Below are 23,123 nucleotides of genomic sequence, written 5' to 3' on the forward strand. Positions count from 1 at the left end.
GCTGTTCCATTAATGCATGAGAACAATAACATTGAAACAATCTGATTCCTAAGATATGGAGGAAGCAGAAACTGTGCTTGGATTACAACTCAGCATCAGAATAGAGCAGGAAGGGACCTTGGAGGTCTTCTAGTCCAGCCCCCTGCTCAAGCAGGAGCCCCTATACCCATGATGGCAAACCTATGGCACGCGTGCTCCACAGGTGGCACGCAGAGTCATTTGTGCTGGCACGCAAGCTGCAGGCAAACTGACCCCATGGCACATGTGCGCGCCTCACAGCTGATTTTCGGTCGGTTTGAGGCCTTTTTCGGCCTCCCAAAGGCTTGAGGAAGGCTTCTGCAGGCTTCTACAAGCTTTGTAGGCCGAAATATTAGTCCCATTTTGTCACTTCTGGTATTTTCGGAAAAAACAGGAAGTGATGAAACGGGGCTAGATTTTTTTTTCCAAACATCTGTTTTATAATAGGGTGACCAAAACTGGATGCAGCATTCCAGGTGTGGCTTTACTAAGGTTTTATAAAGCGGTACTAATGCTTCATGTGATTTTGATTTTACGCCTTTGTTTCCCAGCTTTCCACATTATCGGCAGGTGAGAAACAGGAATTCAAGAACATCAGGTTTACCTCAGATGATCCCCAACCCTTTAATCCATTCAGGAGGCTACAGGTTTTACGGGCCTACTTTAAATATGAGTCAATCTGGGTTCAATCTTGCTTTCACTTACTTCCATAATATATAATGGAAAGAAAATTATGTTAAATACATGTCATTTAATGTCATTTAAATGCAATGACGGCCGTGGGAGAGTTTGTTTACATTAACCGAATTAGCAAAAAACCCAAGTTAAATTTCAATAATTTAATGGGGGCAGCCGGAGAGGTCTTCAGTGCCCACAACATCTTGGCAACTATTCTGTCCAAAATATAGTAGTGAATCTTTTTTATTAGTTACAACCTTGAAGGAGGTTGGCACCTTGAAGGTGGCACATAGGTTGGACCAGGGGTGTCAAACGCAAGGACAGAATCTCGCCCACGGGGCCACCTTGGAAACAGCAAAGGACAAGCTGGCAGTGCCCCTGCCAACCAAAATGGAGGATGGAAGGGCCAAGCTCCGTTTTCAGCTGCAAATGGCCTCCAACCCTCTGCCAATGACAACGGAGCTTAAGTAGGGCTGCCTTCCCTAGCTCCATTTTTCCCGGCAGAGCCCTTGGGCCACCACAGGTGCCCTGACATCAGTGGTACTGAGCTGCCCAACCCCTGCCCCCCGGGGTCAAACACAACCCTGAGAGGGTCCTCAATGAAATTGAGTTTGACACCCTTGGGTTAGACATTGAAGGTAGTTGGCTGCATTTGGATATCACTAGGGGAGAAATTCAAAACTGACTTTTGGTTCTCAAGAAAAGCAGATTAATAACCCTTCCTTGGAAAATGTGTTATTTAGTGGTTGGGTTAATGACAGATGGGAAACTTTTTTATATTATACACACACACACATCTGTTGGTATTTATCTATATCCTAGCATCCATCCATCTCTATCCATCTATCTGTATTCTATCCTATCCATCCATCCATCCATCATCTATCTATCCATCTATCTGTATCCTATCAATCTAGTCTAACATCCATCCTCTCTCTCTCTCTCTCTCTCTCTGTGTGTGTGTGTGTGTGTGTGTGTGTATACATACATGCTAGTCATTTCTGGCTCTAGCGGTGCTCATCTCCGTTCCAAAGCCAAAGAGCCAGCGCTGTCCGAAGATGTCTCCGTGGTCATGTGGCTGGCATGATTAAACATCTAAGGCACACAGAAACGCTGTTACCTTCCCACCAAAGTAGTCCCTATTTTTCTACTTGCATTTTTTATGTACTTTTGAACTGCTAGGTTGGCTGAAGCTGGGACAAGTAACGGGAACTCACTCTGTTACGCGGCACTAGGGATTCGAACCGCCGACCTTTCTGATTGGCAAGCTCAGCGTCTTAGCCACTGCGTTCTATCCATCTGTGTATCCAATTATCTATCCATCCGTCTGCTTAACTACCCGTTGGCTGGGTAATTCTGGGAGTTGAAGTCTGCAAGTCTTAAAATTGCCAAGCTTGGATACCTCTAGTTTAAACTGAATTAATCAGAGAGACTGTGGTGAAGATCCTGGATTAGAAACCAGCAGTTTATGAGTTTTAGGCCTACTTTTCCTGAAAACTGTGTGACTTTGGACCACTTCCTCTCAGCCCAGCCTGCCTCACAGGGTAGTTGTTGTGTGGAAAATAAGGAGGAAGATCATTAGATATGCACCCAACTTGCGCTGACTGAACATTAAAAGGATAAACATTCTAACAAAAGGGGGGGAAAGGGGATTGGTTTGATTTTAATTTGGAGATTTCACAAAACCAATTAAAAAACTTTTTTTTCCCCAAAAAAATCTGGGTCTCACCCAACGCCTCGTTAGCTAAATAACCCCGTTTTATTATACCACGTTTTGGGGAGGTAGTAGCAGGACTTCCCATATGAGCAGAGGCTGAGTAATTGCTCTACTTTCCTAAGCGTCTCCTTGCAAGCCACCCACACCCGCCTTAAAAATTACTCATCACATTTGCCATTAAAAGCAGCGGCTTCACCTCAAAAGCTGTCATTTCAGGTGCGTGCTTCATCAGAACACGATGCTTATGGCTGCGCGGTGCAACAAGCTGCAACCAGCCCTCTTTCTCACTTCCTCTTACCAATTTAATCCCCATGCATCTGGTTTAGCCCACAGCCAAGTTCACATGCAGTTCATCCACGCAGTTTAACCGCCACACTGCCCTGCATTTCACGGTCCAGTGTGGTGTTATGCTCAGGGTTTTTGCCCCCCTCTGTGCTACGATGCTGTTTCTAGGTAACAGAAGAGTTAGAAGGGACCTTGGAGGTCTTCTAGCCCAACCCTTTCCCTGCTCAAGGCGGGAAACCTTATATACCATTCCAGACAAGTGGCTGTCCAATCTCTTCTTAAAAACTTCCAGTGTTGGAAGCATCCAGAACTTCTGAAGGCAAGTTGTCCCACCAATTTGTTTTGTCAGGGAACAAAACAGAGTTAAAAGGGACCTTGGAGGTCTTGTAGTCCAACCCTCTGCTTAGGCAGGATATCCTACTACACACCACTTCAGACAAATGTTCATCCAATTTCTTCTTAAAAACTTGCAGTGTTGGAGCATTTAGAACTTCTGAAGGCAAGTTGCTCCACTGATTGTTCTTTCAGGAAATTTCTCCTTAATTCCAGGTTGCTTCTCTCCTTGACTAGTTTCCATTGCTTCTTGTCCTGCCCTCAGGTGCTTTGGGAAACAGGCTTGGCCTCCTCTTCCTTGTGGCAGCCCCTCAAATATTGGAAGACTGCTATCATGTCTCCCCTAGTTCTTCTCATTAATTTTTTCCTACTTCTTCATTGACCGTTTCCTACTATGATTTGATTGCTTATTGTACCCTATGACTATTATTAGGAGCCTCGGTGGCGCAGTGGTTAAGAGTGCAGTACTGCAAGCTACTTCTATTGCAACCAGCTGCCTACAATTTGGCAGTTCGAATCCCACCAGGCTCAAGGTTGACTCAGCCTTCCATTCTTCCGAGGTAGGTAAAATGAGGACCCAAATTGTTGGGGGCAATACGCTGACACTGTAAACCACTTAGAGAGGGCCGTAAAGCACTATAAAGCAGTATATAAGTCTAAGTGCTATTGCTATTAAGTGTTATACCTTATGATTCTTGGCTCTTGACGAATATATCTTTCTTTTATGTACACTGAGAGCATTTGCTCCAAGACAAATTCTCTATGTGTCCAATCACACTTGGCCAATAAAGAATTCTATTAAACTGGACATACCCAATTCCTGCAAGTGTCCTCCTTATGTTTGCTCCTAACTATCTTTGTTGCTCTTTTCTGCATTCTTTCCAGAGTGCCCTGATGATGTTACCTAGTTGGGTCGTGAAATGTCTGCAAGAAAACAACCAAGCTCAGAGGGCCCCAAGGACCCCTCGTTTCAACCCTGAGTTACAAATATTCCCTTTTATCAGTAAATACTGGTTCTTAGCAAAAATTCCCGCAGAAAACAATTGGTTTGGTTAACGATCTCCACACAAAAAAATAAGTGCAAAATTGTGTCGGTCCTGCAGCATCCATGATAGCCATAAGTTGAGGACTACCTGTATGTAGTTTTAAACAGGTAAATATTTGATAAACGAATGACACAATTATTGTGCCTCCCACCCGACAACCCACCTCACCAATGAGAAAAACCCACCACCACACAGAGTCTCATATAAAACAGTGAAGCCTTTTATTTTACTTTGTTTTGTTGTTGTGGTTGGAGGCCAAAAAAAAAAGAAAGAAAGAATCACCTTAGGATGTTTTTCAAGACTTTCACCACTCAGAAACAAAAGGATTATTAAAAAAGACATAGTTTTTTCACAGGACTTGAGCAAAAACAGGTACATTTCATTTTATTTATAGGGGAGAGGGGAAATTGTCATAATAAAGTGTCATGGTTCTAGATCTCGTTGGCAGACCTCAACATCAGTATTTACCTGATAAAAAGAGCACCGGAAAAGCCATCTCCATCATAATTAAGCAGGGCTCAGAATAGAGGAAAACAAGGTTTAAAATGGAGGTCAACTTTAAAAGACTTTAAAATCTAAGGACTTCAACTCCCAGAACTCCCCAGCCAGCACGGGAATTCTGGGAGTTGAAGTCCACAGAGTTGGACTTCTGGGAGTTGAAGTCCCTCTTAAAAGTTGCCAAGGTTGGACATGCCTGCTTTAAAATCTCAGCATTATTTCCTCATTTTGTGAACTACCAAGATTTTGGTGTTTTTAGGACCCGTGGACTTTCAACTCCCAGAATTCCCCAGCCAGCCATGTTGGCTAGGGAATTCTGGGAATTGAAGTCCACAGGTCTTAAATGTCGCCAAAGTTGGGACACACCTGCTTAAAAATCTCAGCATCAACACCTCATGTTCTGAACTACTGAGACTCAAGGAATTGTGCCATTGTGTCAGAGTGTGTGGCTGATGAAGTCAATTAACAGGGCAGCCCTGGAAATAAATAACGGCCATTGCAATGTGATCGTTCCTAATTAAGAACAGTAAAAATAACCATCATGATTCTCGCGCACAATTACATAGCTAATTTTTCCTCTGATTTGCTGTCGTGTTCTGACTACTGGGTGACTGATGGACACGAAGCATTAAAATTCATTAAATCGTAATTTTTAGACCGTCAACCACATGAAGGGCTCATTTTCAAGAAGCAGATTGGCACCAACTACCCAGCGCCTTTCTGACTCGGGATTTCTCTCTCATCTTGCCAGAAAAAGGAACATGTGAACATGTCACAGAACAACTGCATCTTCAGCGTTCCTGATTTTCAATCAAGAGGTAGGGGAAGTCAATGGAAAGAAGCAATTTCTATTGATGGCTAACTGTGAATTGGGTGTAAGAGGACAGGAAATGCTGGTGTTAAGAAAAGAGAAGTCCATTTTTCATTTTCCTCACCGTTCCTTCTAAACCCACTTCAGACGCCAGTGGAATTGGCTCTCATCTTTAACCAGATGGTCAAATGACTCCTGGAGAAGACCACCTAGATCAGGGGTCTTCAAACTTGACAGCTTTAAGACTTGTGGACTTCCAACTCCCAGAATTCCTCCTCCAGTCATGTTAGCTCAGGAATTCTGGGAGTTGAACTCCACAAGTCTTAAACTTGCCAAGTTTGAAGACCTTTGACCTAGATGTTCACCTGGGATGCTGTTGTCTTTTGACTTTCATCCTTCTAACAGTCAACCTGCTCCGTCCTGAAAGTCCTTCAGATGGACTTCCATTCAATTTGTCAGTCAGAAATAAAACCCACTTGCAAGAATTTTGAGACTCAAGAATTCTGGTCCATGCTTCTGGAAAACCTCTGGGTTTTATACCCCAGATAGTTTGTGCAGGAATGGAGCCTGGAAAGGAAAACATCTCCTTGCTGTACAGATTTCACAGAATTTCTGGCATCCAAAGTAGCAAAGTAGTAGTAGTAACAAAGGACCCATAATTCTAAATTTTGTCATTTTGCTGCAGGCAAATGTCACACTCTGGACCTATTAGAAGCTGCGCTGAAACATGATCAAGAATAGATTTGGGATGGTGAATTTTTTTTCCTTATTTCCCAGGGTTTGATTTCGATAACCAGGTACAAAGGCTTGACACCTGCGTAGGAAAATAACATGTCTTCCTTTGCAACAGTTGAGAACAGACCCCACCCCACCCCCATTCCCCCCCAAACACAGAGGCATTGCAATATTATTTTTTTTTGTTCATTTCTATACATACGTCTTCCAGCTAAGGTTACACACAAGCTTTTAATTTTTTTTTTTTCATATTCAAAAGTTTTTCACACTATAAGGCTATTAAAAATGCTGGTATATTTGTAAATGACTAATTCTGAAATCATTCTCTCAAAACCTTCTACGTGCTCTGGACATTTGCGCCTTCGGCTGTTTTTTTCCACCCCCAATCATGTTTTTGCAAAGGGGACGCAGGACCCATTGCCATTAAAAAAAGAAAAGAAAAACACTATATTATCTATTTCATAAAACTTTGGAGCTGCGCCTTTGAAAAGACATTCTTAATCTATGAAAATGAGAAGCTCTCTGCCTCTTCTACTTCCTCTCTCTCTTCAAAGGGGATTCAAGCCCGGATTTTCCTTCTGTGTCTTGCACATAATGGGACATATGTGGCTTATTCACAACACCAGTTGCTCCTATGCCATGAGGTAATGGGCTTGGGTGGAAGGCACACGTGGGAATGGACTTGCCCTGAAAGATTTCCTCCACCAGCCAAACTGAACTCTGGAAATAAAGCTGTGACGACGATTGAATTCTGGTGGGCCACAAGCTTCTGAATTAATTGTTCTGGAGTCTCCACCTGCTACTAAGGGCAGTGAAAGGGTTTTGCCTGGTTTTGAGAAGGGAAGGAACTAGGTTATTCTTACCACCTACAGCAGGGGCGTCCAATCTTGGCTACTCTTGAGATTTGTGGACTTCAACTCTCAGCTGCCTGGGGAATTCTAGGAGCTGAAGTCCACAAATCTTAAAAAGTTGCCAAGGTTGGATAACCCTGATCCGATGGGATGGGAAAAAGGAAGAGAGAAAGCAGTGAACCAGAAAAAAAAAAACGTTTCTTTCCTTCCAACACCCTGGCTGTCTCCCCAAAGTGGTTTTCACGTGAGGCGCAAACCCCCAGGAGATACCCTGAAATAATTCAAACCCCTTTCGTGTCGGTTCTATTCTGTTCCTACTCAAATTCAGCATCAATTTTAGTTCAGAAGCTAAAGGCGACGCTGTTGGATTGTCGTTTGAGACCCTCGCTGTTCAATGTAGGGTGTTATTTCAGGAGAAAGTCCAAATCTTGGCAAGCCAACTCAAGAAGCCAATTTGCCTCTCTTTGGGGACCTTCTGGGTCCATCACTCCCATGGTGAAGCTGTCTACTCCGAAAAGCAGAGCCCCCAATCCGAAAACAACAGAGATGACTGCGTAGTTCACATTCAACTCCCCAACAGAGCAAAAGAACCAGAAACACTAAATCCCTAAGCCTCAAGTTGCCAAGACATGTCAAGGTCTGTTTCCAGGTATTACGGAAAGAATGGAAGCTTTCATTTTATAGAGGAAGCGTGGTGCTCTGCAATTTCACGGCAATAAACAGAACTTCGCTTCATTTGCATTGCTCAAATTTAGCCAGTTTCAGCCTGCCCAATAACTTTCCCCAAATTACAACATTAAAAAAAGCATTTATCCATTATTTTAGGCCCTCTGCTCCGCACAGAATTGTTTCTTACACAATCCCTGCTTCCTCAAAACGACAAGAGATGCTATACTCCCATTTAGTTCGATACCCATACAAGGAAACAGCGAGAACAGGCCAATTTCAGAACAGGTCATTCTTCTTCTTCTTTTTTTGGGGGGTGGGGTAGCTGTTTCCAAACATCCTACTTTCAAAAGGGACTCAAGTGATCCAGCATTGTCTTGAGGTGAGGATAGCCTGCACTCTGCAACTCTTGAAATCGTACAACTTTTAAAAACAGCCACAAAGCACGGCCACTTGGACCTGGAAGCTGTTCTTGTGAAGCACCCAGAAAAAGAGGTTTCCAAGCAATGAATCAAGCCAGAATCAACTGGATCACCCAAGCCAGGAACAGCACCAGTGAATTGAAAGAGACAACTCCAAAACCTTGCAGGAAGAACGCGCTTAACTCAAACTTTAGCTCCATAGTTAGAATGAGGAACAGGCAGACTGCAAGCCACCGAGGGCGGTCTCTTAAATTTCATTGTTTTTTTTGTTTTTGTTTTTTAAAAAGGGGAAAAGTTTCTAGATCTCATGGTCTTGAAGGAAGTGTCTGGACAATATTTGAGGAGATGATTACAGTACTTAGTAAGACAGTTTGTATCTGGGTAGGAGCTAAAAGCCCTCTTTGATAGGATTAAGCAAAGCAATTTTGAAAGGCTTTCTTTGACAGGTGTCCCCAACTCCCAGGCTGGCAGCCAGCTTTTGCAACGGGGACGCTGCGCGTGCGTGCCCAGCTCAACTTGCAGCCGAGCTGCGTATGCCCATTGCTCGCGCGAGTTGAGCCGTGTACACCACGCGACCCAGCCCGCCACTCCTGCAACCCAGTTCTCCCCCCGCCCCACACACACAGCCACAAAATGGTGTGTGTGTGCGCGCTGTTCTTTCAGTCACATCATTTCGTGCATTTTTAACGGCCAGAGCACAAACACCTCCCTAGTAGGAATAAGACTGAAAGAGCCCCTTGCCTCTTTCTGCAGTGGAAATAGGTTGTGTGCAAGGAAGCGCTCGTTTTTCCCATGTTCAAGTTTGTAGGATTCCAGCCCAATGGAAGAAACTTAGCAACTGCCCAAGTTTAGAAATCCTGTCTCCCTAAATCAGGGAAGGCTGGATCGAGAACAATTCGGGAGAGGCAACGTTTGTGGTTTATCCAGACCGTCACTTGCTTCCTCGCAAGACATTTGGGAAATCATTTTTTTAAAAACAACAACTAGTTTCTCCTCCTTTGGATCAACAGGCTACAGAACCAGGCCAGAGTACCAAGTTTGAGAAGGGAAGATCCAGGCTACGTTTCCATCCATATATATATATATACACGGAATTGGTGAATTCCTCATGCTGCTGAGACCACAGTTTTGTGGCTTAAAGATGGCTGAAGGGCTAAAGAGCCCTTACTCTTGGGAGATTTTTAACAGCTGTCTAAAGTTCTAAACAAATCATATATTTATATTTTGGGTGAACCTGAAGAAAAATGTCCCACTAGTTAAAAAAAAAAATTGTGGAATTCATGTTCCGGAGATGTGAAGGTTTTCCTTTTGTTGGGTGGAAAGATGAACAGTTATCTCTTTGGGATGTTTCAGTTTGTACACCTGTGTCAAACAGGGCTGGATTTTATGACCTCACTGGGCCTCTCTATGGACGGTTTTGCTAATAAGACTGGTAGGAAGAACGCTTCCTGATCCTGAACACAATGAAGTTAGGAAGCTTCCACGGTTAATTGGAAAAAAAAGTTATTCTTGCCCTACCAAGAATCCTTCTCCGAGACGAGACACATTTCTTCTGCAAGGAAGACTTGGGAGGAATACCTTTCCGGAACACTGCTAAAGGCAGAAGAATGCATAAACTCCTAGTGAAAAAAAAGGATGTGTCTTTACAACTGGAAAAGTTCAAATCTCAATTCCTCATAAGCCTTGTTACACTATCTTAGTGACAATGGGAAAAGCCATAATTCAGAATTAGGCACCTGATGGAAGGGAGATCACTTCTAATATATATATATATATATTAATTTGGAAAAAGTGCCACCATAGAATCCTTCTGATTTTTTTTTTCTACCCAAAATTACAATCCACAGGCAACATGAACACTAATCTGTATCTAAGTGGAAGACAAACAGATCCTTAGGAATCGGTGGGTGGACTTGCGTTAATTCACCCCACACCCTAAGGTAGTTCTATAGTGGGCTTCGCTCAACCCAACTCTTTTAAGGTTATGGCTTGGCCCGAACACCGTGGATCACAGCAGCATGTTCAACGAGAATAGGAAAACGATGGAAGATTCAGAATAGGATGTTCCTCCTTAGAAACCAATCACAGGCCCCAAAGTTAATCTAGAACAGCTACTAGTTGGATGCTCCAGAGACAGAGAGAGAAAGAGACCACATGAAACAGCTTTGCAAAGATAACAATTCTCCAAAATCTAGAAAGCATCTTGAAACGTCGGTTAAAGAGTTTATGCAGTGATACTCACAAGGAGCGCTTTGAGAGAAAGCAACCCACGGGTGACAATGTTTGGGGTGCTTCTAGGATGTTTCACAATCTACGAAGAGCTAAATCAAACTATGATCCAAGTTCTCCTCTCAACTGCTGTATCTTTGTCGTAAAAAAAAATAATAATTCACAAGTCTCTGTAGGGATCTAGGCAGGTGGTAAAACTTCACTTATTCACCGGTCTTCTAATACCACCAACCAAATGAGCACCCTTTGTCCAGAGTTCATAGCTCATAACTCTCTTTCTGGGACAATCGGATCATCGCTAAATAACCCAAAGCTGATCAGATGGCACCTTATTCTATCAATTTAAGGTTCTCCATTTTCAACCTCGTGATTCCTTTTCTCTCTCCACATGACTGTGGAGGAACATCACCCCTGGCTGACAAAATTGGATTTAAGCCCAGGGCAGGAAGACTGTTATAAAGAAACTTGGCTAGGAGAGGGGAGATTAGTTACTCAGTAAAGGAATTTAGAACAGCAGGGAAGTTTCTTCCGTAATATTCTTCCAACCACACACCCAAAGGATGAAGACAACACCCAGGCCTCCAAGAAAGGGAGAGGGACACCAACTTCCTTGTCCACTTTGAACTTTTACTGGTTGGGATTTATTTCAAGGGTCTTGGCGGAACCTCTCTTAATTTTTCATTTCTACATTTCATGTCTGGCCTTTCAAATCCCAGCCCTCAAGATTCTCATTCCACCCGCATTAAAAACTAGTCAGCAATTTAAAATAATAATAATAATAATAATATAAATATATAAACAGGAAGACAGATAAAAAGTCTAACTCCTTCACGAGTTCAAGTGGAGTTGACAGGCTGGGTTGACTCAGATTTTTCTGGATCGACAGAAACGAGTCTTGGGCTGTTTGGAGGAACAGGAGATGCCCCCAGATCTACGCAGGCACCCGTGTTTCCATGGATAAAACACCACAACTGGCAGTTGGATATATGTGTTAATTGGCTCGCTGTGGTGAGAGGATAGGTCAGTGATGGCGAACCTTTTTGGCACCGAGGGCCCAAACTGGAATGTACACGCATGTGTATGTGTGCGTGCTAGAATGCCAGAAAACGAAAGACCAGCTGGCTGGTGTGCGCATGCCTGGTTTTTGCCCGTTCGGGGGGGCATTTTCAAGTCATTTTCAGGCTGGTTTTGACCTGAAAATGGCCCAGAAAACAGCCCCAAAACAGCCTGAAAATGGCCCGAAACACAGCCCCAAAATGGCTTGAAAGTGATCAGGGAACAGCTTGAAAACAGGCCAAAAAATGGTCTGTTTTTTGGCCCATTTTCCAGCACCTGCAAAGACCAGCTTGGCCAGTGCACATGTGCGTGCCAGAAACCGTAAGAAGAGTTGGCAACGGTGTGCATGTTCACAGCGAGGGCTCTGCCTGCCACCTCTGACATGTGTGCCATAGGTTCGTCATCATGGGGATAGGCCCAAATCAAAGAACTACACGCGAGAGGCTGAAATCCATCTCCTGAGTCACTTGGACTGAAATGGATATCGTCCTGGTGATTTGTGAGGACACAAGTCTCCTCACAAGGAGTATCAGGTGAGGAAGTATGTGCAAAAGTGCATTGCACACACGTTGGAGAAAATGGTAAAACTCAAAAGAGTTCCCTCTAGGTTGGGGTGTGGGCAACTAAGTCCCCTTGAGTATCTGTGGACTTCAACTCCCAGAATTCCTGAGGTAGCCATGCTGGGCTGAGGGATTCTGGGAGCTGAAGTCCACAGGTTGTGAAGGGGCCATAGTCACCCACCTTTGCTCTAGGGTCAGGGATGTGGAACCATGGGCCCTGTTATGACTGGTGGACTTCAACTCCCACAATTCCTGAGCCTGGCTCAGGAATTCTGGGAGTTGAAGTCCACAAGTAAAGAAAAAAGGGCCATGGTTTCCCACCCTTGCTCGAGGTCAGGGGTCTTCAAACTCGACAGCTTTAAGATTTGTGGACTTCAACTCCCAGAATTCCTCCTCCAGTCATGTTAGCTCAGGAATTCTGGGAGTTGAAGTCCACAAGTCTTAAACCTGCCAAGCTTGAAGACCCTTACTTTAGGTCCATAAAATCACTGGGGACCTGAAGAGGCTTTATTTAAAAACATTAATTCCACAAAGTCAATACAGAAGGCTTACGAAAATAGATTCTTAGCCAGACACCTCCACAAGACAGAAAAAAAAAAAACCCTCCAGAAAAGGGATTTTCTCTGCTTCTTCCTCTTCAAAATGAACATTATTGTGGCCGACGAGACCCCCGCCCAAATCAAGTGCCGTTCCGTCCTACCAAGAATTCCCACATCCCATTCCCGTTCCCAATTCCCATAAGCCTCCTTTCTGCTCCTTCCTTAAATCCTTCGGTTCTCTCTTCGAGAGAAAAGCCACCTTCCCGGTCCCCTACTTCTAACCTCAACCACTTTTCTAACCTCAACCAAAGACATGCAAAAAGTAGCCAGCCTTATCCGATCCTTATTCAATCCGATGGGGAATTTTTTCATGACTTCGTGGGCGAGGACATAAAAGAGAAATGGCATCCTGCTGGAAGCGAGGGGGGGGGATCGCGAGTCGTGAAAGACACATCGGGATCAGTGGATTATCATCTCCACAGACCAGGGGATGTCCCATCTCTTGTTCAAAGGGTTGGCTCCCAACCCTTGCAAGAAAGGATGACCCACAGCTACCTGTTCAAACATGAAAGCCAACCAACCAACCAAGCACAGCACAACACCCCTTTGTACCCCAACTAACTCGGCTCCCCGGTGTATCTAGGTTTATCTCTGCCCAGAAAGAAGTGGGCTTTAACTATGGCCTTCTACTTTAGCTAGTTCATTCCTTAATCCATCCCCCGAGTTCTCCTGGAGGAAAAAAGACGACCGCTCCGGAGTTATTGCATTGAAAAAGTTGATGTCAGTTACAAAGAGCTTGCGACAAGACAAAATATTTGGGAAAGGAAGGAAGGAAGGAGAGAAGGAGGGGAAACCAACGTTATTTCAAGCCTCGGAAACCAAACAATGGGGGCAAACCAGCGTTCTCCTTGCTTGGGAACGACTCAAAAAAAAAAAAAAAGGGAAAAGCTGTGACCAAATTGTCCTCTGCAAACATCAGAAGTCAAGCCCTGTGCGCTTTGAGGGTGGCACGGTTTGTCTTCCCTCTCGCGTGGGGTTCCGGCAAGGAGGCACCGCAGAGGTTACATGATGCAGCATTTATTCTTGTGGTTCTGGGGATCCTTGAAACGCAGGCGCTGCTTGGGCCGGTATTTCTCCAGGTAGGTCAGCTGCTTGCTGTTGATGGCTCCTCGGCGTTTCCTGCAAAAGAGGAAGAGGAGGAGGGAAGCACGTTGCGTGCGCCACAAAAGCTGAGAAAGCGGAGAGCGTCTTTTCCATACAGGGATGAGACAACTCTGGTTTAGTGGTTAAGGCCCCAGGGTAGAAACCGGGAGATGGGGAGTTCTAGTCCCGCTTCGGGCATGAAAATTAGCTGGGTGACTTTGGTCCAATCGCAAAGAGACACTGAGCTCTAGTTCCACCTTGGCATGAAAGCCGCCTAGGTGACTTTGAGCCAATCACCAGGCGATGGTGAGTTCTAATCCCGCCTTGGGCATGAAAATTAGCTGGGTGACTTTGGGACAATCACCAGGCGATGGTGAGTTCTAGTCCTGCCTTGGGCATGAAGATTAGCTGGGTGACTTTGGGACAATCACCAGGCAATGGTGAGTTCTAGTCCCACCCTGGGCATGAAAATTAGCTGGGTGACTTTGGTCCAATTGCAAAGAGCCACTGAGCTCTAGTTCCACCTTGGCATGAAAGCCGCCTAGGTGACTTTGAGCCAATCACCAGGCGATGGTGAGTTCTAGTCCCGCCTTGGGCATGAAAATTAGGTGGGTGACTTTGGGACAACCAAGAGCCATGGTGAGTTCTAGTTCCCACCTTGGCATGAAAATTAGCTGGGTGACTTTGGGACAATCACCAGGAGATGGTGAGTTCTAGTCCCGCATTGGGCATGAATATTAGCTGGGTGACTTTGGGACAACCACCAGGCGATGGTGAGTTCTAGTCCCGCCTTGGGCATGAAAATTAGTTGGGTGACTTTGGGACAATCACCAGGCGATGGTGAGTTCTAGTCCCGCCTTGGGCATGAAAATTAGCTGGGTGACTTTGGGACAATCACCAGGCGATGGTGAGTTCTAGTCCCGCCTTGGGCATGAAAATTAGCTGGGTGACTTTGGGACAATCACCAGGCAATGGTGAGTTCTAGTCCCGCCTTAGGCAGGAAAACCAGTTGGGTGACTTTGGGGCAACGACCAGAAGATGGGGAGTTCTAGTTCCACCTTTGGCATGAAAGCCGCCTGGGTGACTTTGGGCTGATCACCAGGAGGCGGTGAGTTTTAGTCACCCAGCTGACCTTCATGCCTACTGCGGCACTAGAACTCACTGTCTCCTGATGATTTATTAGACTTGTTTTCCACCCATCTTGCCAAGAAGCCCAAGGTCACCCAAACCACCCAGCTGGCTTTCATCCTATGCCGGGGTCTAGAACTCACCATCTCCCGGTTTCTAGCCTGGTGACTTAACCACTAGAGCAAACTGGTTCCAGGCAACAACATGGACGCCTCCATGTGGATTTCTTGGTATGAGTATAAAAGTGATCCACTCGTGTCTTCTTTTGGGTTGGAACTTTGAATCCAGGTCGCAAGTACCTTTTGGGGGGGGATCCATTGTAACTTAGAACTTAGTGACTCAGCAACCAGCCATAAGTAGAGCAGGCTTGGAAAAAAAAAACAGGAAAAATTGCAAAAAAACCAGTGTCCCCGTCCCCCCGTTTTTCTCCAAACAACTTTGGGAAAAAAAACTTGTTTCCTCTCCCAATTTTTCCAGGGTTCCCCCCAGGCATTCCTATCTCTAGCTCATAAGTTGAAGTCTACCTGTACGCTGCCACAGGTATGGTTCCGCAAACCGTTTACTGTAATGCCAAATTTTGACGACACTTCAAAGAAAATTTGGACTGCAGGCCGGCAGGAATACTTAGCCTACTTTCAGGCGAGAAAAATCTCTGCCTGGAGATTTAGACTCTAAGCCCTTTCCAGTACTTAAGATGATGCATGGATTGCAATTTTGTGAAGGGTTGGGGAAGGTGGGATTTTAAGCACCTCCCCATCTAGGCCCAGTGGACGCCCAGGAGGCGGCCCCTTTCGATTCCTTTGGGATGTCCATGTTGCCACCTGGGAGGTGGGTTTTACACCTCCCATCTATGGCCCAAAGTGGTACAGCCCAGGAGGACAGGCCCCTATCGAATTCCTTTGGGATGTGCCAAGTGGTTTGCCCACCAACCTGGGGTCGTTCATCCCCATCAGAACAGGTGGCACGGAGGTTTCTAGAAGAGCACTTACTGTCGAATGAACTGGATGGCGTCTTCGTACTTCATCCCGCTCTCAATCAGGGCTAGCGCGACCAGAACTGGAGCCCTAGACCGGAAAAGGCAGAAGTGAGGTCAGGCCCACAACGCGGTACCATTTTCTCTAGTCCAATTTTGAAAAAAAGCAAAATAGCTGAAGAATAATTCAGGACGCCAAGGTTGAAGTGAAAAAACACTTCTGGCTGAAAAAATTCCACATAATGTTCTTGTTGTGCACAAAACTGAGCTTCTAGACCTGTTTTTTTTTTTTTTTTCAAACTTGGCAACTTTAAGATGGGAGTTGGAAGTCCAACCCGTCTTAAAGTTGCTAAGTTGTATCTAGACCAAGTGCCGATCAACAAATGTTTCACTAACACATACATCTTAAACCAGGGATGGTATGTTGTGGCCCCCCAATCGGACAGTGAAGAGGTTGGGGAGGAACATAGCCCAGTCCTGGAGTCTGGGGAAGGCTCTGACTAGGGCTCTGCGTCGGAGGCAGAGATGGGGCCAGGGCCTTCTGACAGTTATCAGCTGCCTTCGGAGTCCGAGTTCAGTGGGGCAGAAGAACAGCTGGAGTCTATTCCCAATGTGCACATGCGCAGAGCTGTCAGAAGAAGGGTACAGTTAAGGATCAAGGATCGACTTGGGAGTAAAGGCACAGATAGACGGTGAATGGCCACTCCTATAGGGAATAAAGAGGAGTGAAAGGGGAATGGTGTTTGCAGGAGACAATTAATTCATTTAATTAGTGTGAAGATTTGTTCATGACTCTCAGAGACTCCTTGCCAAGTATTTTCTTGTACAGCGTTGCGCTTGGAAGATATCAGCCTGGCAGCTCTCCAAGCCTGATAATGTCTGTGGTTGCAGCTCACCCTTGAAAGACTGTTTGCCGGGACTTTGCTAGATGTGAATGATAGGAATTCACATTAGCCCAATAAAAAGGGATTTTGTTGGGACAAAAAGTCTGCTTCGTGATTTTGTGAAGGTAGAACAAGGTAGTAATTCTCTTGGCCATGGATAATTGTGTAGTTTTGTGCAAAGAGAAACACTGATCAAAAATTGTTTTTACTCTCTCCGTGTCTGTCACGGAGGATGACACTCACCGTCCCAGGCCAGCTACACAATGGACAGCGACGCAGCACCCGGGGTCTTCACAGAATTTGGTCTTCAGCAAGTTGAGCCAGTCATCCACAATTTTATTGGGTGGTGGAGCTCCATCATCAAAGGGCCAATCCTGGAGTAGAAGACCAGAAACCAAGTGGGACATTTTCAACCAAATAGGAAGAGGATTAAGGGAATATTTCAAATAAGTCCTCAAAATGGGAGTCCAGGTAGTCCTCGTGTTACAATACAACCTATCAACTCATAAAACATCCCCGTGCCTGTTTTAGTAGTTGCTATAAAAAAAAAAAAGGTGGGAGAGAGGAAGGAAATCTGGAAGAGCAGTTGAAAGCGGAAGTACATTCCAACTCTTTAATCTTTAAAAGATTGAAATTAAAATACCAGAGTTTTTGCCCGCAAATATATTTAATTGGAGAATGTGATTGATGACACCCAGCCTGTGAAGGTGCTCAGTTGAAGAATCTGGTTTATGAGACACCCAGGGGGCAGGGAGGAAACAGGGCCACAGGGGACTGTAAATGACGTAGGCCAGAGTTGGTGTCAGCCTTCAAGACTCCTTTCTTTCGCTTTCTCTTTGGCTGCCATAGTAACAGGGGGAGGGTGAATTAATCGGGCTTGGTGGGGTGGGAAGAGTGCTGGAGGTTTTAGAGAATGAACTGTATAACTTGGGGAAAACGTTATTGATTATGCTTATTTGCTTGCTTTCTGCGCAACTACAGCTCTTTATCAAACTAGGCCAAGGTCAACAGCCAGATGTCTGCATCTCCATCTGAAGATGCCCCATGTGACATTATACACATCCTCGTTTGAACTATGGTGGATGGGAATGTTGCCATAACTTTGTATATGTGTTTTTCACGTGTAAATCATCAGGTCTAGAATCCTTTTGATCATCAGGTCTAGAATCCACTTGATTTCCAGTAAATGTTTCTTTTCTCTATAACAACAGAGTCTGTCTTTCTTGAATTTTGAATGGAGCGCCAACTGACATTTGGCTTCATACAGGGCAGTGCCAGTATGTCACCTCTAATGAATCTTTTGAAGTTTTTATGAAGCTTGGCTTCAGAATCATGATTTAATTACGGCGATTGCTGGAATCCTGACACAACCATTAGTTCAGTGACTGTTTGAATTTACAATAGTACTGAAAAAAAAAGTGACTTACGACTGTTTTTCATTTACGACCATTGCACCACCCCCACAGTCACGTGATCAAAATTCTTAGCTATGTGGGTCCACCTCCCAGTAGTAGTAGTAGTAGTAGTAGTAGTAGTTCTTGTTCTTCTTCTTCTTCTTCTTCCTTTTCTTCCTTTCTCCTCCTCCCCTTTTTCTTTTCTTCCTTTTTCTCCTCCTTCGTTTTTGCTTTTCTTCCTCTTCTTCGTCTTCCTCCTTCTCCTCCTTCTTCCTCTTCTTTTCCCATAATTCCTTACTGGGTGGTCTCTGGGCAACAGAAATGGAGCTAGCAGAGTGTTTCTTGGCCAGATGCCCTTCCTATCGCTGGTGTGGAGTTTTGTTCAGCAGATATATTATCATTGTGTCCAGAGAGAGAAACATCTGCCTCTACCTAGGATCGAATTCACAGCCTCTTCATTGTGAGGCGAGCGCTCCACCTCTAGGCCACCATACCACTCCTGGCCTACTTCTTAGTAGTGGGGAGAAATTTCCTGGATTTTTCTTCTCTGTATTCCCTGGCCTTTTGGGGAGGGTTTATTTGTTTTCAATTTGAGGGGTCCTTGGTGCTCTCTGAGCTTGGTTGCTTTCTTGAAGGCATTTCATGACCCAAACCATTGCTAGTAGCATTGAGGATGTTACCTCGTTTGGGTCATGAAACGTCCGCAAGAAAGTAAACAAGCTCGGAGAGTACCAAGGTCCCCCTTATTTCACTCCTGAGCTGCAAATATTCTCCTTTTATGTTTGCAATTTCATAGTTTGCATCCAATGCCCAGTCCCTTTCTCTTGGGTTTATGGAGTGTTACCTTGATGATAGAAAGGCAGAATCTCAAGTCTGCTTACATAATTCCCTTCTAACACAGCACTGAGTTGGAGAAAAATAAAAATGGGAATTGCTCAAGCTAGCCTGAAAAATACAGATGTTCATTCCAGAGGCAGAATTTTAATTGTTGGGATTGAGACTTTGATGTTTCCCAATGACAACTGGTAGAGGAACTAATATCCTATTGTAATAGTCTCACTGTAGGGAGCTAAGTTTTCTAAGTGACCAGAAATAATACAATTATTATTTTTTTCCTGCCAAGATTTTGAGCTGTTGCCCAAGAGAATGAAAATTTAGGATTATGCAAGCTGGGACATTTTTGGGGTGTGTGTGAGTGTGAGGAATTTCCTTCTCCTGCAGCAAAATAATCTTTTCCAGATCTGGAGATCTGGAGAAGTCTTTTTTTTTTTAAAGGCTGGTCAGAAAAGGGTGCCTTGCATCTTGCTTAATTTGCACTTTGGGGACAAAATCTTTACTTCTCTTCTGTCGATAGAAAGAAATATTTGTGGCTTCAGGGTTGAACTGTGGGGTCTTTGGTGCTTTTTGAGCTTGGTAGTTTTCTTGCAGATGTTTCATGACCCAACTAGATAACATCATCAGTGCTAGAAGGGAATGGGGTTTGTGGAAAGGAGGAGGAGGAGAACTGTGGGGTGGCCTGCCTGTAAGCTTGGTGGTTTTCTTGCAGACGTTTCATAACCTAACTAGGTAACATCATCAAGTGTGAGAAGGGGCAGAGATCGATCTATCTATCTATCTATCTATCTATCTATCTATCTATCTATCTATCTATCTATCTATCTATCTATCTATCTTTCTTCCCTTCCTCCCTTCCCTTTCCTTCCTTCCCTTCCTTCCTCTTTCTTTCTCTCTTTCTTTCCTTCCTTCCCTTCCTTCCTTCCTTCCTTTCTTTCTCTCTCTCTCTTTCTTTCTTCCTTCCCGTTCTTCCTTCCTTCCTTCCTTCCTCTTTCTTTTTCTTTCTTTCTCTCCTCCCTCTCTCCCAAAGCTCTTTCAACTGGTTTATGCCTCCCAACAGATGTGGTATGTTAAATTAGGCATCTTCCTGAGGATTTCCCTTTTACATCTCTTTCCAGAGGGAAATTCCTCCTGATTAGGAGAGAGGCAGGCTTCCCTGGCAAATTTCCACTTTGCTCATGGACTGCTTAGCTTGGAGACCGAACTTGGATGACTCAACAGAGGAAGAAGATCTGCTGTGTTTTGCCTCGAGCGATGGAGAGTTTTCTCGTTTTCCAGAATTTTGATTGCAGGACCTTGGGGATGGCTGCAAAGGTTTGTTAACTGTGGAAAACGGCCTTTAAATCACGTTTTTCGGTGCTCTTGTAACTTTGAACAGTCCCTTTGAACAGCTGGGATTAGCTGCAGTCCGGAAAGAGTGCAGAGAAGAGCAATAAAGAGGATTAGAGGGCCGGAGGCTAAAAGAAAGGAAGAAAGGTTGCTGGAATTGGGGATGTCTAGTTTAACGAAAAGAAGGACTAGGGGAGACAGGATAGCGGTCTTCCAATATTTGAGGGGCTGCCCCAAAGAAAAGGGAGTCAAGCTATTCTTCAAAGCACCGGGAGGGAGGGAGGAAAAAAAGAAAGAAAGAAAGAAAGAAAGAAAGAAGGAAAGAAAGAAGGAAGGAAGGAAGGAAGGAAAGAAAGAAAGAAAGAAGAAAGAAAGAAAGAAAAAGAAAGAAAGAAAGAAAGAAAGAAAGAAAGAAAGAAAGAAAGAAAGAAAGAAAGACTCACAGAAAAAAAAAACAGGCAGAGTTTCAAATTGGAGGCTAAAAGGAAGGGAGGTTGCAGAAATTGGGTATGTCTAGTTTAAGGAAGGTGAGGATTAGGGGTGACATGATACCAGTATTCAGGGGTTGCCCTAAAGAAGAGGGAGTCAAGCTATTCTCCGAAGCATCTGAAGGCAGAACAAGAAGCCATGGGTGGAAACTAATCAAGGAGAGAAGCAACCTAGAACTAAGGAGAAATTTCTTGACAGTGAGAACAATTAACCAGTGGAACTGCTGGCCTCCAGAAGTTGTGGCTACTCCATCACTGGAGGCTTTTAAGAAGAGACTGGACAGGCACTTAATTGAAATGCTATAGGGTCTCCTTTTTGAGCAGGGGGTTGGACTAGAAGACCTCCAAGGTCCCTTCCAGCCCCAATGATGTTCTATGTTGTACGTGGGATCAGAGTCTGGGGTCAAATAAACCCACTGAATTACAGCCTTCAATTTTTAAGCCTCGAAGGGAATGTACAGTTGGGGTTCTTTACAATTCAGATAACAACCCCCCCCCAAAAAAAATAAAAAAATAAAAATAATGCATGGCTCGTAAGTCTCTCTCTTCCATTTCCCTACCAATTTGCATTTTTTCAAAGGCCAGTAAGAATACTGGTCATCCTTACCACACAGCAAATCAAAGTCACGATGGATGTGAAAACGGGGACTTATGACTTGGATGCCATACTTGTAGATCTCAGCAAATGGCTGCAATGTTGTGTATTTTGTAGCCTCGTATACTCCTATAACTATGTTTTACCGTGACTTTGCTGAAAATTGACATTTATTTTCAATTTTGGGGAAACCCGTGGCAAACCACTGATTCATTTAACCGCCAGATAATTCTCTTAATGACTGCAGGAAAAAAAATGGGACGTTAAAATTATTAAATCCCAAGGTCAAATTTATGACTGTTACGGGCAGGCACCCTCACAGTTGTAACTCAAGGATCACTTGGTACCTGCGATGACCGAGGGCATTGTACAAAGGCAACACAGTCAGATAATCAGTAGGAGTCCCTTTAGTAGCTCCAACTTTGCGTCCCCAATATCCTGGTTACCTTTTGGCCTGAAGAAAAAACCTCCCAGGAACGGACTGTGGCTGCAGAGAATCAAGTCCAAAACACTGTCAACAAAAACTGTAAGTCCAATCAAGGCAAGATGATATAATTAATCTGGCAGGGCAAGAAAGGAATTCCAGATGTGAAGCAACGGCAGTAAATCAACCCAGTTGGGAGGATGCCAGCAACGCAGATAACCACAGTCATCGTAAGATAAATTCATATTTGTTCCCAGCAGACTCCGCACTCAGCTTGCATCTCTTTTAAACTCTCTTCCCAGATGTGGCTAATGAAGGGTATCAGGGCCTTTTCCTACCCCGTAAGTCAAGCAACCCACGTTGCTCTGTTCTCCGTTCCTCCCTGCATACCTTAGGCCTGGGTCTTCCTCTGAACTCCCTCTTACTTGTTCTACCTCTCTCCTGCTCTGCCCAGCCAGACTTTGAACTTCCTGTTTCCTCCACAGCCAACGCAGCCACACTCCCGCTCCCCGTCAGTGGTTCGAACGTCTTCCTCCTCGGATTCAGACTCTGACTGAGGCATGATACTATCTTTATTTCGATTTCTCTTTTATCAGGAAACGAGAAATTCCAGATTATCGCTTTCCCAGGATACAATCCAGGGAGTCCTCGCCTTACAGCAGCTCGTTTAGTGCCCATTCCAAGTTACAACGGCACTGAAAAATATGACTTGTGACCGTTTTTCACACTTACGACCACCACAGCATCCCCCACGGTCACATGGGTCAAAATTTAGATGCTTGGCAACTGGTTCACATTTATGACGGCTGAAGGGTCATGTGAACACACAACTTTGCGGAACCGATGTGAGGCGTCTCAAGTCCTTGACTTGCAACCCAACAGAGCCCCAAATTTAAGGGAGATATTCGTTAAGTGGATTTTGCCCTGTTTCACGACTTTTTTGGTCATGTCTGTTAAGGGAAACACTGCCGTCGTTATAATTAGTCACATGGTCATTAAGTGAATCTGGATTCCCCATTGACTTTGCTTGTCAGACAGTTTTAAAAAAGGAATCGTATAGTCCCGGGGATAATGCAACCGTCAGAACTATGAACCGGTTGCCAAAGCATCTGAATTTTCAATCACGTGACCACGGGGGATGCTGCAACGGTCATTAAGTGTGAAAAACAGTCACAAACCATTTTTTTCAACACTGTTGGAAGTCACTAAATGAACCTGTGCTATGTACATGTGAGGAAATGTATCGGGCGGCAAAGTTGGCATCTAAAATAAAAACCCCACAACCGGTGCTTAGAAGTACAGATAGTCTTTGATGTACGACTGCAAGGGAGGCCAGAAATTTATGCTGCTAAGTGAGACATTAAATGAGTTTTGCCCCCATTTTAAAATGCTTTTCACGACACTGGTTAGGTGAATCCCTGCAAGTTGTTAAAATTAGCCACACTGTCTTTAAGTGAACATGGCTCCCCTGCCGGTTGACTTCGCTT

The 23,123-nt window shown here is 44.5% G+C and overlaps 1 protein-coding gene and 1 long non-coding RNA gene across 5 annotated transcripts in view; both read right to left on the minus strand.

The window, feature by feature from the left end:
• LOC148126482 (uncharacterized) overlaps window positions 1-23,123 on the minus strand; it is a 456,824-nt gene that overhangs the window by 257,641 nt on the left and 176,060 nt on the right. The window lies entirely within an intron of this gene.
• The window catches only part of PTP4A3 (protein tyrosine phosphatase 4A3), a 111,072-nt gene continuing 92,225 nt past the window's right edge, over window positions 4,277-23,123 (minus strand). For all 4 annotated transcript variants that reach the window (XM_026716050.2, XM_026716054.2, XM_026716051.2 and 1 more), the window contains 3 exons: window positions 16,816-16,946; window positions 15,705-15,779; window positions 4,277-13,623 (listed from right to left, as the gene is read on the minus strand). In XM_026716050.2, coding sequence (XP_026571835.1) covers window positions 13,506-13,623; window positions 15,705-15,779; window positions 16,816-16,946 — 324 coding nt within the window. In that variant the 3' untranslated portion in view covers window positions 4,277-13,505. The remainder of the gene's footprint in view (window positions 13,624-15,704; window positions 15,780-16,815; window positions 16,947-23,123) is intronic.

This window comes from Pseudonaja textilis, chromosome 3 (assembly GCF_049901715.1).
Source record: "Pseudonaja textilis isolate UNSWEBS1 chromosome 3, rPseTex1.2, whole genome shotgun sequence".
In the NCBI taxonomy this organism is placed as follows: Eukaryota; Metazoa; Chordata; class Lepidosauria; order Squamata; family Elapidae; genus Pseudonaja; species Pseudonaja textilis.